This window comes from Salvelinus fontinalis, chromosome 27, assembly GCF_029448725.1.
Source record: "Salvelinus fontinalis isolate EN_2023a chromosome 27, ASM2944872v1, whole genome shotgun sequence".
Lineage (NCBI taxonomy): Eukaryota > Metazoa > Chordata > Actinopteri > Salmoniformes > Salmonidae > Salvelinus > Salvelinus fontinalis.
Genome location: NC_074691.1, coordinates 43305679 through 43323178, shown reverse-complemented (window position 1 = coordinate 43323178; position 17500 = coordinate 43305679). Strand labels below are relative to the sequence as shown.

Sequence of the window (17500 nt, the reverse complement as noted above, 5' to 3'; positions counted from 1 at the left end):
TGCTGGGAAAGAGGGACCTCTGAACATCCTGTCCTCCATCAAGTACACCAGGTAACACTCCCGTGTGTGTGTGTGTGTGTGTGTGTGTGTGTGTGTGTGTGTGTGTGTGTGTGTGTGTGTGTGTGTGTGTGTGTGTGTGTGTGTGTGTGTGTGTGTGTGTGTGTGTGTGTGTGTGTGTGTGTGTGTGTGTGTGTGTGTGTGTGTGTGTGTGTGTGTGTGTGTGTCAGTGGGGAGGTGTAAGAAACTGTTGTGAGCCGTGTCTCTTACTCTCTCTCTCCTCTGTCTCTTACCTGTCTGTCTTACCTGTCTAACCTCTATCTACCTACCTGTCTGTCTGTCTTACCTGTCTAACCTCTATCTACCTGTCTGTCTGTCTTACCTGTCTAACCTCTATCTACCTACCTGTCTGTCTGTCTTACCTGTCTAACCTCTATCTACCTGTCTGTCTGTCTTACCTGTCTAACCTCTATCTACCTACCTGTCTGTCTGTCTTACCTGTCTAACCCCTATCTATCTACTTGTCTGTCTGTCTCTCTCTTACCTGTTTAACCTCTGTCTGTCTGTCTGTCTGTCTGTCTGTCTGTCTGTCTGTCTGTCTGTCTTACCTGTCTAACCTCTATCTACTTACCAGTCTGTCTGTCTCTCTCTTACCTGTCTAACCTCTATCTACCTACCTGTCTGTCTGTCTTACCTGTCTAACCCCTATCTATCTACTTGTCTGTCTGTCTCTCTCTTACCTGTTTAACGTCTGTCTGTCTGTCTGTCTGTCTGTCGTTCTGTCTGTCTGTCTGTCTGTCTGTCTGTCTAACCTCTACCTACCTGTCTGTCTATTTGTTTTTCATATATGTATTTGTATTATTATTATGGATCCCCATTAGTTCCTGCCAAGACAGCAGCTACTCTTCCTGGGGTTTATTATGGATCCCCATTAGTTCCTGTCAAGGCAGCAGCTACTCTTCCTGGGGTTTATTATGGATCCCCATTAGTTCCTGCCAAGGCAGCAGCTACTCTTCCTGGGGTTTATTATGGATCCCCATTAGTTCCTGTCAAGGCAGCAGCTACTCTTCCTGGGGTTTATTATGGATCCCCGTTAGTTCCTGCCAAGGCAGCAGCTACTCTTCCTGGGGTTTATTATGGATCCCCATTAGTTCCTGTCAAGGCAGCAGCTACTCTTCCTGGGGTTTATTATGGATCCCCATTAGTTCCTGCCAAGGCAGCAGCTACTCTTCGTGGTGTTTATTATGGATCCCCATTAGTTCCTGTCAAGGCAGCAGCTACTCTTCCTGGGGTTTATTATGGATCCCCATTAGTTCCTGTCAAGGCAGCAGCTACTCTTCCTGGGGTTTATTATGGATCCCCATTAGTTCCTGCCAAGGCAGCAGCTACTCTTCCTTGGGTTTATTATGGATCCCCATTAGTTCCTGCCAAGACAGCAGCTACTCTTCCTGGGGTTTATTATGGATCCCCATTAGTTCCTGTCAAGGCAGCAGCTACTCTTCCTGGGGTTTATTATGGATCCCCATTAGTTCCTGCCAAGGCAGCAGCTACTCGTCCTGGGGTTTATTATGGATCCCCATTAGCTCCTGCCAAGGCAGCAGCTACTCGTCCTGGGGTTTATTATGGATCCCCATTAGTTCCTGTCAAGGCAGCAGCTACTCTTCCTGGGGTTTATTATGGATCCCCATTAGTTCCTGCCAAGGCAGCAGCTACTCTTCCTTGGGTTTATTATGGATCCCCATTAGTTCCTGCCAAGACAGCAGCTACTCTTCCTGGGGTTTATTATGGATCCCCATTAGTTCCTGCCAAGACAGCAGCTACTCTTCCTGGGGTTTATTAAGGATCCCCATTAGTTCCTGCCAAGACAGCAGCTACTCTTCCTGGGGTTTATTATGGATCCCCATTAGTTCCTGTCAAGGCAGCAGCTACTCTCCCTGGGGTTTATTATGGATCCCCATTAGTTCCTGCCAAGGCAGCAGCTACTCGTCCTGGGGTTTATTATGGATCCCCATTAGCTCCTGCCAAGGCAGCAGCTACTCGTCCTGGGGTTTATTATGGATCCCCATTAGTTCCTGCCAAGACAGCAGCTACTCTTCCTGGGGTTTATTATGGATCCCCATTAGTTCCTGCCAAGACAGCAGCTACTCTTCCTGGGGTTTATTATGGATCCCCATTAGTTCCTGCCAAGACAGCAGCTACTCTTCCTGGGGTTTATTATGGATCCCCATTAGTTCCTGCCAAGGCAGCAGCTACTCTTCCTGGGGTTTATTATGGATCCCCAGTAGTTCCTGCCAAGACAGCAGCTACTCTTCCTGGGGTTTATTATGGATCTCCATTAGTTCCTGCCAAGACAGCAGCTACTCTTCCTGGGGTTTATTATGGATCCCCATTAGTTCCTGCCAAGGAAGCAGCTACTCTTCCTGGGGTTTATTATGAATCTCCATTAGTTCCTGCCAAGGCAGCAGCTACTCTTCCTGGGGTTTATTATGAATCCCCATTAGTTCCTGCCAAGTCATCAGCTACTCTTCCTGGGGTTTATTATGGATCCCCGTTAGTTCCTGCCAAGGCAGCAGCTACTCTTCCTGGGGTTTATTATGAATCCCCATTAGATCCTGTCAAGGCAGCAGCTACTCTTCCTGGGGTTTATTATGGATCCCCATTAGTTCCTGCCAAGGCAGCAGCTACTCTTCCTGGGGTTTATTATGGATCCCCATTAGTTCCTGCCAAGGCAGCAGCTACTCTTCCTGGGGTTTATTATGGATCCCCATTAGTTCCTGCCAAGGCAGCAGCTACTTGTCCTGGGGTTTATTATGGATCCCCATTAGTTCCTGCCAAGACAGCAGCTACTCTTCCTGGGGTTTATTATGGATCCCCATTAGTTCCTGCCAAATCATCAGCTACTCTTCCTGGGGTTTATTATGGATCCCCGTTAGTTCCTGCCAAGGCAGCAGCTACTCTTCCTGGGGTTTATTATGAATCCCCATTAGTTCCTGTCAAGGCAGCAGCTACTCTGCCTGGGGTTTATTATGGATCCCCATTAGTTCCTGCCAAGGCAGCAGCTACTCTTCCTGGGGTTTATTATGGATCCCCATTAGTTCCTGCCAAGGCAGCAGCTACTCGTCCTGGGGTTTATTATGGATCCCCATTAGTTCCTGCCAAGGCAGCAGCTACTCTTCCTGGGGTTTATTATGGATCCCCATTAGTTCCTGCCAAGGCAGCTGCTACTCTTCCTGGGGTTTATTATGGATCCCCAGTAGTTCCTGCCAAGACAGCAGCTACTCTTCCTGGGGTTTATTATGGATCTCCATTAGTTCCTGCCAAGACAGCAGCTACTCTTCCTGGGGTTTATTATGGATCCCCATTAGTTCCTGCCAAGACAGCAGCTACTCTTCCTGGGGTTTATTATGGATCCCCATTAGTTCCTGTCAAGGCAGCAGCTACTCTTCCTGGGGTTTATTATGGATCCCCATTAGTTCCTGCCAAGGAAGCAGCTACTCTTCCTGGGGTTTATTATGGATCCCCATTAGTTCCTGTCAAGGCAGCAGCTACTCTTCCTGGGGTTTATTATGGATCCCCATTAGTTCCTGCCAAGGCAGCAGCTACTCTTCGTGGTGTTTATTATGGATCCCCATTAGTTCCTGTCAAGGCAGCAGCTACTCTTCCTGGGGTTTATTATGGATCCCCATTAGTTCCTGTCAAGGCAGCAGCTACTCTTCCTGGGGTTTATTATGGATCCCCATTAGTTCCTGCCAAGGCAGCAGCTACTCTTCCTTGGGTTTATTATGGATCCCCATTAGTTCCTGCCAAGACAGCAGCTACTCTTCCTGGGGTTTATTATGGATCCCCATTAGTTCCTGCCAAGACAGCAGCTACTCTTCCTGGGGTTTATTATGGATCCCCATTAGTTCCTGTCAAGGCAGCAGCTACTCTTCCTGGGGTTTATTATGGATCCCCATTAGTTCCTGCCAAGGCAGCAGCTACTCGTCCTGGGGTTTATTATGGATCCCCATTAGCTCCTGCCAAGGCAGCAGCTACTCGTCCTGGGGTTTATTATGGATCCCCATTAGTTCCTGTCAAGGCAGCAGCTACTCTTCCTGGGGTTTATTATGGATCCCCATTAGTTCCTGCCAAGGCAGCAGCTACTCTTCCTTGGGTTTATTATGGATCCCCATTAGTTCCTGCCAAGACAGCAGCTACTCTTCCTGGGGTTTATTATGGATCCCCATTAGTTCCTGCCAAGACAGCAGCTACTCTTCCTGGGGTTTATTAAGGATCCCCATTAGTTCCTGCCAAGACAGCAGCTACTCTTCCTGGGGTTTATTATGGATCCCCATTAGTTCCTGTCAAGGCAGCAGCTACTCTCCCTGGGGTTTATTATGGATCCCCATTAGTTCCTGCCAAGGCAGCAGCTACTCGTCCTGGGGTTTATTATGGATCCCCATTAGCTCCTGCCAAGGCGCAGCTACTCGTCCTGGGGTTTATTATGGATCCCCATTAGTTCCTGCCAAGACAGCAGCTACTCTTCCTGGGGTTTATTATGGATCCCCATTAGTTCCTGCCAAGACAGCAGCTACTCTTCCTGGGGTTTATTATGGATCCCCATTAGTTCCTGCCAAGACAGCAGCTACTCTTCCTGGGGTTTATTATGGATCCCCATTAGTTCCTGCCAAGGCAGCAGCTACTCTTCCTGGGGTTTATTATGGATCCCCAGTAGTTCCTGCCAAGACAGCAGCTACTCTTCCTGGGGTTTATTATGGATCTCCATTAGTTCCTGCCAAGACAGCAGCTACTCTTCCTGGGGTTTATTATGGATCCCCATTAGTTCCTGCCAAGGAAGCAGCTACTCTTCCTGGGGTTTATTATGAATCTCCATTAGTTCCTGCCAAGGCAGCAGCTACTCTTCCTGGGGTTTATTATGAATCCCCATTAGTTCCTGCCAAGTCATCAGCTACTCTTCCTGGGGTTTATTATGGATCCCCGTTAGTTCCTGCCAAGGCAGCAGCTACTCTTCCTGGGGTTTATTATGAATCCCCATTAGATCCTGTCAAGGCAGCAGCTACTCTTCCTGGGGTTTATTATGGATCCCCATTAGTTCCTGCCAAGGCAGCAGCTACTCTTCCTGGGGTTTATTATGGATCCCCATTAGTTCCTGCCAAGGCAGCAGCTACTCTTCCTGGGGTTTATTATGGATCCCCATTAGTTCCTGCCAAGGCAGCAGCTACTTGTCCTGGGGTTTATTATGGATCCCCATTAGTTCCTGCCAAGACAGCAGCTACTCTTCCTGGGGTTTATTATGGATCCCCATTAGTTCCTGCCAAATCATCAGCTACTCTTCCTGGGGTTTATTATGGATCCCCGTTAGTTCCTGCCAAGGCAGCAGCTACTCTTCCTGGGGTTTATTATGAATCCCCATTAGTTCCTGTCAAGGCAGCAGCTACTCTGCCTGGGGTTTATTATGGATCCCCATTAGTTCCTGCCAAGGCAGCAGCTACTCTTCCTGGGGTTTATTATGGATCCCCATTAGTTCCTGCCAAGGCAGCAGCTACTCGTCCTGGGGTTTATTATGGATCCCCATTAGTTCCTGCCAAGGCAGCAGCTACTCTTCCTGGGGTTTATTATGGATCCCCATTAGTTCCTGCCAAGGCAGCTGCTACTCTTCCTGGGGTTTATTATGGATCCCCAGTAGTTCCTGCCAAGACAGCAGCTACTCTTCCTGGGGTTTATTATGGATCTCCATTAGTTCCTGCCAAGACAGCAGCTACTCTTCCTGGGGTTTATTATGGATCCCCATTAGTTCCTGCCAAGACAGCAGCTACTCTTCCTGGGGTTTATTATGGATCTCCATTAGTTCCTGCCAAGACAGCAGCTACTCTTCCTGGGGTTTATTATGGATCCCCATTAGTTCCTGCCAAGGAAGCAGCTACTCTTCCTGGGGTTTATTATGAATCTCCATTAGTTCCTGCCAAGGCAGCAGCTACTCTTCCTGGGGTTTATTATGAATCCCCATTAGTTCCTGCCAAGTCATCAGCTACTCTTCCTGGGGTTTATTATGGATCCCCGTTAGTTCCTGCCAAGGCAGCAGCTACTCTTCCTGGGGTTTATTATGAATCCCCATTAGATCCTGTCAAGGCAGCAGCTACTCTTCCTGGGGTTTATTATGGATCCCCATTAGTTCCTGCCAAGGCAGCAGCTACTCTTCCTGGGGTTTATTATGGATCCCCATTAGTTCCTGCCAAGGCAGCAGCTACTCTTCCTGGGGTTTATTATGGATCCCCATTAGTTCCTGCCAAGGCAGCAGCTACTTGTCCTGGGGTTTATTATGGATCCCCATTAGTTCCTGCCAAGACAGCAGCTACTCTTCCTGGGGTTTATTATGGATCCCCATTAGTTCCTGCCAAATCATCAGCTACTCTTCCTGGGGTTTATTATGGATCCCCGTTAGTTCCTGCCAAGGCAGCAGCTACTCTTCCTGGGGTTTATTATGAATCCCCATTAGTTCCTGTCAAGGCAGCAGCTACTCTGCCTGGGGTTTATTATGGATCCCCATTAGTTCCTGCCAAGGCAGCAGCTACTCTTCCTGGGGTTTATTATGGATCCCCATTAGTTCCTGCCAAGGCAGCAGCTACTCGTCCTGGGGTTTATTATGGATCCCCATTAGTTCCTGCCAAGGCAGCAGCTACTCTTCCTGGGGTTTATTATGGATCCCCATTAGTTCCTGCCAAGGCAGCTGCTACTCTTCCTGGGGTTTATTATGGATCCCCAGTAGTTCCTGCCAAGACAGCAGCTACTCTTCCTGGGGTTTATTATGGATCTCCATTAGTTCCTGCCAAGACAGCAGCTACTCTTCCTGGGGTTTATTATGGATCCCCATTAGTTCCTGCCAAGTCAGCAGCTACTCTTCCTGGGGTTTATTATGGATCCCCATTAGTTCCTGCCAAGGCAGCAGCTACTCTTCCTGGGGTTTATTATGGATCCCCATTAGTTCCTGCCAAGGCAGCAGCTACTCTTCCTGGGGTTTATTATGGATCCCCATTAGTTCCTGCCAAGGCAGCAGCTACTCTTCCTGGGGTTTATTATGGATCCCCATTAGTTCCTGCCAAGGCAGCAGCTACTCTTCCTGGGGTTTATTATGGATCCCCATTAGTTCCTGCCAAGGCAGCAGCTACTCTTCCTGGGGTTTATTATGGATCCCCATTAGTTCCTGTCAAGGCAGTAGCTACTCTTCCTGGGGTTTATTATGGATCCCCATTAGTTCCTGCCAAGGCAGCAGCTACTCTGCCTGGGGTTTATTATGGATCCCCATTAGTTCCTGCCAAGACAGCAGCTACTCTTCCTGGGGTTTATTATGGATCCCCATTAGTTCCTGCCAAGGCAGCAGCTACTCTTCCTGGGGTTTATTATGGATCCCCATTAGTTCCTGCCAAGGCAGCAGCTACTCTTCCTGAGGTTTATTATGGATCCCCATTAGTTCCTGTCAAGGCAGCAGCTACTCTTCCTGGGGTTTATTATGGATCCCCATTAGTTCCTGCCAAGGCAGCAGCTACTCTTCCTGGGGTTTATTATGGATCCCCATTAGTTCCTGCCAAGGCAGCAGCTACTCTTCCTGGGGTTTATTATGGATCCCCATTAGTTCCTGTCAAGGCAGCAGCTACTCTTCCTGGGGTTTATTATAGATCCCCATTAGTTCCTGTCAAGGCAGCAGCTACTCTTCCTGGGGTTTATTATGGATCCCCATTAGTTCCTGTCAAGGCAGCAGCTACTCTTCCTGGGGTTTATTATGGATCCCCATTAGTTCCTGCCAAGACAGCAGCTACTCTTCCTGGGGTTTATTATGGATCCCCATTAGTTCCTGCCAAGGCAGCAGCTACTCTTCCTGGGGTTTATTATGGATCCCCATTAGTTCCTGCCAAGGCAGCAGCTACTCTTCCTGGGGTTTATTATGGATCCCCATTAGTTCCTGCCAAGGCAGCAGCTACTCGTCCTGGGGTTTATTATGGATCCCCATTAGTTCCTGCCAAGGCAGCAGCTACTCTTCCTGGGGTTTATTATGGATCCCCATTAGTTCCTGCCAAGGCAGCTGCTACTCTTCCTGGGGTTTATTATGGATCCCCAGTAGTTCCTGCCAAGACAGCAGCTACTCTTCCTGGGGTTTATTATGGATCTCCATTAGTTCCTGCCAAGACAGCAGCTACTCTTCCTGGGGTTTATTATGGATCCCCATTTTTTCCTGCCAAGTCAGCAGCTACTCTTCCTGGGGTTTATTATGGATCCCCATTAGTTCCTGCCAAGGCAGCAGCTACTCTTCCTGGGGTTTATTATGGATCCCCATTAGTTCCTGCCAAGGCAGCAGCTACTCTTCCTGGGGTTTATTATGGATCCCCATTAGTTCCTGCCAAGGCAGCAGCTACTCTTCCTGGGGTTTATTATGGATCCCCATTAGTTCCTGCCAAGGCAGCAGCTACTCTTCCTGGGGTTTATTATGGATCCCCATTAGTTCCTGCCAAGGCAGCAGCTACTCTTCCTGGGGTTTATTATGGATCCCCATTAGTTCCTGTCAAGGCAGCAGCTACTCTTCCTGGGGTTTATTATGGATCCCCATTAGTTCCTGCCAAGGCAGCAGCTACTCTGCCTGGGGTTTATTATGGATCCCCATTAGTTCCTGCCAAGACAGCAGCTACTCTTCCTGGGGTTTATTATGGATCCCCATTAGTTCCTGCCAAGGCAGCAGCTACTCTTCCTGGGGTTTATTATGGATCCCCATTAGTTCCTGCCAAGGCAGCAGCTACTCTTCCTGAGGTTTATTATGGATCCCCATTAGTTCCTGTCAAGGCAGCAGCTACTCTTCCTGGGGTTTATTATGGATCCCCATTAGTTCCTGCCAAGGCAGCAGCTACTCTTCCTGGGGTTTATTATGGATCCCCATTAGTTCCTGCCAAGGCAGCAGCTACTCTTCCTGGGGTTTATTATGGATCCCCATTAGTTCCTGTCAAGGCAGCAGCTACTCTTCCTGGGGTTTATTATAGATCCCCATTAGTTCCTGTCAAGGCAGCAGCTACTCTTCCTGGGGTTTATTATGGATCCCCATTAGTTCCTGTCAAGGCAGCAGCTACTCTTCCTGGGGTTTATTATGGATCCCCATTAGTTCCTGCCAAGACAGCAGCTACTCTTCCTGGGGTTTATTATGGATCCCCATTAGTTCCTGCCAAGGCAGCAGCTACTCTTCCTGGGGTTTATTATGGATCCCCAGTAGTTCCTGCCAAGACAGCAGCTACTCTTCCTGGGGTGTATTATGGATCTCCATTAGTTCCTGCCAAGACAGCAGCTACTCTTCCTGGGGTTTATTATGGATCCCCATTAGTTCCTGCCAAGGAAGCAGCTACTCTTCCTGGGGTTTATTATGAATCTCCATTAGTTCCTGCCAAGTCAGCAGCTACTCTTCCTGGGGTTTATTATGGATCCCCATTAGTTCCTGCCAAGGCAGCAGCTACTCTTCCTGGGGTTTATTATGGATCCCCATTAGTTCCTGCCAAGGCAGCAGCTACTCTTCCTGGGGTTTATTATGGATCCCCATTAGTTCCTGCCAAGGCAGCAGCTACTCTTCCTGGGGTTTATTATGCATCCCCATTAGTTCCTGCCAAGGCAGCAGCTACTCTTCCTGGGGTTTATTATGCATCCCCATTAGTTCCTGTCAAGGCAGCAGCTACTCTTCCTGGGGTTTATTATGGATCCCCATTAGTTCCTGCCAAGGCAGCAGCTACTCTGCCTGGGGTTTATTATGGATCCCCATTAGTTCCTGCCAAGACAGCAGCTACTCTTCCTGGGGTTTATTATGGATCCCCATTAGTTCCTGCCAAGGCAGCAGCTACTCTTCCTGGGGTTTATTATGGATCCCCATTAGTTCCTGCCAAGGCAGCAGCTACTCTTCCTGGGGTTTATTATGGATCCCCATTAGTTCCTGCCAAGGCAGCAGCTACTCTTCCTGAGGTTTATTATGGATCCCCATTAGTTCCTGTCAAGGCAGCAGCTACTCTTCCTGGGGTTTATTATAGATCCCCATTAGTTCATGCCAAGGCAGCAGCTACTCTGCCTGGGGTTTATTATGGATCCCCATTAGTTCCTGCCAAGACAGCAGCTACTCTTCCTGGGGTTTATTATGGATCCCCATTAGTTCCTGCCAAGGCAGCAGCTACTCTTCCTGGGGTTTATTATGGATCCCCATTAGTTGCTGTCAAGGCAGCAGCTACTCTTCCTGGGGTTTATTATGGATCCCCATTAGTTCCTGCCAAGGCAGCAGCTACTCTTCCTGGGGTTTATTATGGATCCCCATTAGTTCCTGCCAAGGCAGCAGCTACTCTTCCTGGGGTTTATTATGGATCCCCATTAGTTCCTGTCAAGGCAGCAGCTACTCTTCCTGGGGTTTATTATGGATCCCCATTAGTTCCTGTCAAGGCAGCAGCTACTCTTCCTTTGGTTTATTATGGATCCCCATTAGTTCCTGCCAAGACAGCAGCTACTCTTCCTGGGGTTTATTATGGATCCCCATTAGTTCCTGCCAAGGCAGCAGCTACTCTTCCTGGGGTTTATTATGGATCCCCATTAGTTCCTGCCAAGACAGCAGCTACTCTTCCTGGGGTGTATTATGGATCTCCATTAGTTCCTGCCAAGACAGCAGCTACTCTTCCTGGGGTTTATTATGGATCCCCATTAGTTCCTGCCAAGGAAGCAGCTACTCTTCCTGGGGTTTATTATGAATCTCCATTAGTTCCTGCCAAGTCAGCAGCTACTCTTCCTGGGGTTTATTATGGATCCCCATTAGTTCCTGCCAAGGCAGCAGCTACTCTTCCTGGGGTTTATTATGGATCCCCATTAGTTCCTGCCAAGGCAGCAGCTACTCTTCCTGGGGTTTATTATGGATCCCCATTAGTTCCTGCTAAGGCAGCAGCTATTCTTCCTGGGGTTTATTATGCATCCCCATTAGTTCCTGCCAAGGCAGCAGCTACTCTTCCTGGGGTTTATTATGCATCCCCATTAGTTCCTGTCAAGGCAGCAGCTACTCTTCCTGGGGTTTATTATGGATCCCCATTAGTTCCTGCCAAGGCAGCATTACTCTGCCTGGGGTTTATTATGGATCCCCATTAGTTCCTGCCAAGACAGCAGCTACTCTTCCTGGGGTTTATTATGGATCCCCATTAGTTCCTGCCAAGGCAGCAGCTACTCTTCCTGGGGTTTATTATGGATCCCCATTAGTTCCTGCCAAGGCAGCAGCTACTCTTCCTGGGGTTTATTATGGATCCCCATTAGTTCCTGTCAAGGCAGCAGCTACTCTTCCTTGGGTTTATTATGGATCCCCATTAGTTCCTGCCAAGGCAGCAGCTACTCTGCCTGGGGTTTATTATGGATCCCCATTAGTTCCTACCAAGACAGGAGCTACTCTTCCTGGGGTTTATTATGGATCCCCATTAGTTCCTGCCAAGGCAGCAGCTACTCTTCCTGGGGTTTATTATGGATCCCCATTAGTTCCTGTCAACATTTACATTTTACATTTTAGTCATTTAGCAGACGCTCTTATCCAGAGCGACTTACAGTAGAGTGCATACATTTTATTACATCTTACATACTGAGACAAGGATATCCCTACAAGGATATCCCTGTCAAGGCAGCAGCTACTCTTCCTGGGGTTTATTATGGATCCCCATTAGTTCCTGTCAAGGCAGCAGCTACTCTTCCTGAGGTTTATTATGGATCCCCATTAGTTCATGCCAAGGCAGCAGCTACTCTTCCTGGGGTTTATTATGGATCCCCATTAGTTCCTGCCAAGGCAGCAGCTACTCTTCCTGGGGTTTATTATGGATCCCCAGTAGTTCCTGCCAAGACAGCAGCTACTCTTCCTGGGGTGTATTATGGATCTCCATTAGTTCCTGCCAAGACAGCAGCTACTCTTCCTGGGGTTTATTATGGATCCCCATTAGTTCCTGCCAAGGAAGCAGCTACTCTTCCTGGGGTTTATTATGAATCTCCATTAGTTCCTGCCAAGTCAGCAGCTACTCTTCCTGGGGTTTATTATGGATCCCCATTAGTTCCTGCCAAGGCAGCAGCTACTCTTCCTGGGGTTTATTATGGATCCCCATTAGTTCCTGCCAAGGCAGCAGCTACTCTTCCTGGGGTTTATTATGGATCCCCATTAGTTCCTGCCAAGGCAGCAGCTACTCTTCCTGGGGTTTATTATGCATCCCCATTAGTTCCTGCCAAGGCAGCAGCTACTCTTCCTGGGGTTTATTATGCATCCCCATTAGTTCCTGTCAAGGCAGCAGCTACTCTTCCTGGGGTTTATTATGGATCCCCATTAGTTCCTGCCAAGGCAGCAGCTACTCTGCCTGGGGTTTATTATGGATCCCCATTAGTTCCTGCCAAGACAGCAGCTACTCTTCCTGGGGTTTATTATGGATCCCCATTAGTTCCTGCCAAGGCAGCAGCTACTCTTCCTGGGGTTTATTATGGATCCCCATTAGTTCCTGCCAAGGCAGCAGCTACTCTTCCTGGGGTTTATTATGGATCCCCATTAGTTCCTGCCAAGGCAGCAGCTACTCTTCCTGAGGTTTATTATGGATCCCCATTAGTTCCTGTCAAGGCAGCAGCTACTCTTCCTGGGGTTTATTATAGATCCCCATTAGTTCATGCCAAGGCAGCAGCTACTCTGCCTGGGGTTTATTATGGATCCCCATTAGTTCCTGCCAAGACAGCAGCTACTCTTCCTGGGGTTTATTATGGATCCCCATTAGTTCCTGCCAAGGCAGCAGCTACTCTTCCTGGGGTTTATTATGGATCCCCATTAGTTGCTGTCAAGGCAGCAGCTACTCTTCCTGGGGTTTATTATGGATCCCCATTAGTTCCTGCCAAGGCAGCAGCTACTCTTCCTGGGGTTTATTATGGATCCCCATTAGTTCCTGCCAAGGCAGCAGCTACTCTTCCTGGGGTTTATTATGGATCCCCATTAGTTCCTGTCAAGGCAGCAGCTACTCTTCCTGGGGTTTATTATGGATCCCCATTAGTTCCTGTCAAGGCAGCAGCTACTCTTCCTTTGGTTTATTATGGATCCCCATTAGTTCCTGCCAAGACAGCAGCTACTCTTCCTGGGGTTTATTATGGATCCCCATTAGTTCCTGCCAAGGCAGCAGCTACTCTTCCTGGGGTTTATTATGGATCCCCATTAGTTCCTGCCAAGACAGCAGCTACTCTTCCTGGGGTGTATTATGGATCTCCATTAGTTCCTGCCAAGACAGCAGCTACTCTTCCTGGGGTTTATTATGGATCCCCATTAGTTCCTGCCAAGGAAGCAGCTACTCTTCCTGGGGTTTATTATGAATCTCCATTAGTTCCTGCCAAGTCAGCAGCTACTCTTCCTGGGGTTTATTATGGATCCCCATTAGTTCCTGCCAAGGCAGCAGCTACTCTTCCTGGGGTTTATTATGGATCCCCATTAGTTCCTGCCAAGGCAGCAGCTACTCTTCCTGGGGTTTATTATGGATCCCCATTAGTTCCTGCTAAGGCAGCAGCTATTCTTCCTGGGGTTTATTATGCATCCCCATTAGTTCCTGCCAAGGCAGCAGCTACTCTTCCTGGGGTTTATTATGCATCCCCATTAGTTCCTGTCAAGGCAGCAGCTACTCTTCCTGGGGTTTATTATGGATCCCCATTAGTTCCTGCCAAGGCAGCATTACTCTGCCTGGGGTTTATTATGGATCCCCATTAGTTCCTGCCAAGACAGCAGCTACTCTTCCTGGGGTTTATTATGGATCCCCATTAGTTCCTGCCAAGGCAGCAGCTACTCTTCCTGGGGTTTATTATGGATCCCCATTAGTTCCTGCCAAGGCAGCAGCTACTCTTCCTGGGGTTTATTATGGATCCCCATTAGTTCCTGTCAAGGCAGCAGCTACTCTTCCTTGGGTTTATTATGGATCCCCATTAGTTCCTGCCAAGGCAGCAGCTACTCTGCCTGGGGTTTATTATGGATCCCCATTAGTTCCTACCAAGACAGGAGCTACTCTTCCTGGGGTTTATTATGGATCCCCATTAGTTCCTGCCAAGGCAGCAGCTACTCTTCCTGGGGTTTATTATGGATCCCCATTAGTTCCTGTCAACATTTACATTTTACATTTTAGTCATTTAGCAGACGCTCTTATCCAGAGCGACTTACAGTAGAGTGCATACATTTTATTACATCTTACATACTGAGACAAGGATATCCCTACAAGGATATCCCTGTCAAGGCAGCAGCTACTCTTCCTGGGGTTTATTATGGATCCCCATTAGTTCCTGTCAAGGCAGCAGCTACTCTTCCTGAGGTTTATTATGGATCCCCATTAGTTCATGCCAAGGCAGCAGCTACTCTTCCTGGGGTTTATTATGGATCCCCATTAGTTCCTGCCAAGACAGCAGCTACTCTTCCTGGGGTTTATTATGGATACCCATTAGTTCCTTTTAAGGCAGCAGCTACTCTTCCTGGGGTTTATTATGGATCCCCATTAGTTCCTACCAAAGCAGCAGCTACTCTTCCTGGGGTTTATTATGGATCCCCATTAGTTCCTGCCAAGGAAGCAGCTACTCTTCCTGGGGTTTATTATGGATCCCCATTAGTTCCTGCCAAGGCAGCAGCTACTCTTCCTGGGGTTTATTATGCATCCCCATTAGTTCCTGCCAAGGCAGCAGCTACTCTTCCTGGGGTTTATTATGCATCCCCATTAGTTCCTGTCAAGGCAGCAGCTACTCTTCCTGGGGTTTATTATGGATCCCCATTAGTTCCTGTCAAGGCATCAGCTACTCTTCCTGGGGTTTATTATGGATCCCCATTAGTTCCTGCCAAGGCAGCAGCTACTCTTCCTGGGTTTTATTATGGATCCCCATCAGTTCCTGCCAAGGCAGCAGCTACTCTTCCTGGGGTTTATTATGGATCCCCATTAGTTCCTGCCAAGGCAGCAGCTACTCTTCCTGGGGTTTATTTTGGATCCCCATTAGTTCCTGTCAAGGCAGCAGCTACTCTTCCTGGGGTTTATTATGGATCCCCATTAGTTCCTGCCAAGGCAGCAGCTACTCTGCCTGGGGTTTATTATGGATCCCCATTAGTTCCTGCCAAGACAGCAGCTACTCTTCCTGGGGTTTATTATGGATCCCCATTAGTTCCTGCCAAGGCAGCAGCTACTCTTCCTGGGGTTTATTATGGATCCCCATTAGTTCCTGCCAAGGCAGCAGCTACTCTTCCTGGGGTTTATTATGGATCCCCATTAGTTCCTGTCAAGGCAGCAGCTACTCTTCCTTGGGTTTATTATGGATCCCCATTAGTTCCTGCCAAGGCAGCAGCTACTCTGCCTGGGGTTTATTATGGATCCCCATTAGTTCCTACCAAGACAGCAGCTACTCTTCCTGGGGTTTATTATGGATCCCCATTAGTTCCTGTCAAGGCAGCAGCTACTCTTCCTTGGGTTTATTATGGATCCCCATTAGTTCCTGCCAAGGCAGCAGCTACTCTGCCTGGGGTTTATTATGGATCCCCATTAGTTCCTACCAAGACAGCAGCTACTCTTCCTGGGGTTTATTATGGATCCCCATTAGTTCCTGCCAAGGCAGCAGCTACTCTTCCTGGGGTTTATTATGGATCCCCATTAGTTCCTTTCAAGGCAGCAGCTACTCTTCCTGGGGTTTATTATGGATCCCCATTAGTTCCTGTCAAGGCAGCAGCTACTCTTCCTGGGGTTTATTATGCATCCCCATTAGTTCCTGTCAAGGCAGCAGCTACTCTTCCTGGGGTTTATTATGGATCCCCATTAGTTCCTGCCAAGGAAGCAGCTACTCTTCCTGGGGTTTATTATGGATCCCCATTAGTTCCTGCCAAGACAGCAGCTACTCTTCCTGGGGTTTATTATGGATACCCATTAGTTCCTTTTAAGGCAGCAGCTACTCTTCCTGGGGTTTATTATGGATCCCCATTAGTTCCTACCAAAGCAGCAGCTACTCTTCCTGGGGTTTATTATGGATCCCCATTAGTTCCTGCCAAGGAAGCAGCTACTCTTCCTGGGGTTTATTATGCATCCCCATTAGTTCCTGCCAAGGCAGCAGCTACTCTTCCTGGGGTTTATTATGGATACCCATTAGTTCCTTTTAAGGCAGCAGCTACTCTTCCTGGGGTTTATTATGGATCCCCATTAGTTCCTGTCAAGGCATCAGCTACTCTTCATGGGGTTTATTATGGATCCCCATTAGTTCCTGCCAAGGCAGCAGCTACTCTTCCTGGGGTTTATTATGCATCCCCATTAGTTCCTGTCAAGGCAGCAGCTACTCTTCCTGGGGTTTATTATGCATCCCCATTAGTTCCTGCCAAGGCAGCAGCTACTCTTCCTGGGGTTTATTATGGACCCCCATAGTTCCTGCCAAGACAGCAGCTTCTCTTCCTGGGGTTTATTATGGATCCCCATTAGTTCCTGTCAAGGCATCAGCTACTCTTCATGGGGTTTATTATGGATCCCCATTAGTTCCTGCCAAGGCAGCAGCTACTCTTCCTGGGGTTTATTATGCATCCCCATTAGTTCCTGCCAAGGCAGCAGCTACTCTTCCTGGGGTTTATTATAGATCCCCATTAGTTCCTGCCAAGGCAGCAGCTACTCTTCCTGGGATTTATTATGGATCCCCATTAGTTCCTGCAAAAGCAGCAGCTACTCTTCCTTGGGTTTATTATGGACCCCCATTAGTTCCTGCCAAGACAGCAGCTACTCTTCCTGGGGTTTATTATGGATCCCCATTAGTTCCTGCCAAGGCAGCAGCTACTCTTCCTGGGGTTTATTATGGATCCCCATTAGTTCCTGCCAAGGCAGCAGCTACTCTTCCTGGGGTTTATTATGGATCCCCATTAGTTCCTGCCAAGGCAGCAGCTACTCTTCCTGGGGTTTATTATGGATCCCCATTAGTTCCTGCCAAGGCAGCAGCTACTCTTCCTTCCAACTGTATTGAATCAGGTCGCGGGCCACATCCGGCCCCCGGTACGGCCCCCGGTACGGCCCCCGGTACGGCCCCCGGTCCGGCCTTTGCCCAGGCCTGGTCTACATGGACAAGGTCACATTTTAATTATGGGATTTCTTTTATTTTGAATTTGGCGCCCTGCAATTTCACTGGCTGTTGTCGAGGTGGGACGCTACCGTCCCACTTGTACCAGAGAGGTTAACTTGTTTTTCAACCACTCCACAAATTTCTTGTTAACAAGCAGAGATGAACGTACTTTGGTGCGAGGGGTGCAAATCAATCCCAGAACAACAGCAAAGGACCTTGTGAAGATGCTGGAGGAAACGGGTACAATAGTTTCAGACAGGGAATTTTTACTAGGATTAAATGTCAGGAATTATGAAAAACTGAGTTTAAATGTTATTGTCTAAGGTGTATGTAAACTTCCAACTTCAACTGTACCTGTCTGTCTCTTGCCTGTCTAACGTCTGTCTATCTGTCTGTCTGTTACCTGTCT

The 17500-nt window shown here is 48.4% G+C and overlaps 1 protein-coding gene across 1 annotated transcript in view; it reads left to right on the top strand.

Annotated features, from left to right (window-relative positions):
- Window positions 1-17500, top strand: part of agbl5 (AGBL carboxypeptidase 5) — a gene marked incomplete in the record, with an annotated part of 126129 nt that overhangs the window by 99613 nt on the left and 9016 nt on the right. The window contains 1 exon segment of the mRNA XM_055885807.1: window positions 1-51. This exon segment is cut by the window's left edge and continues 2 nt beyond it. Coding sequence (XP_055741782.1) covers window positions 1-51 — 51 coding nt within the window.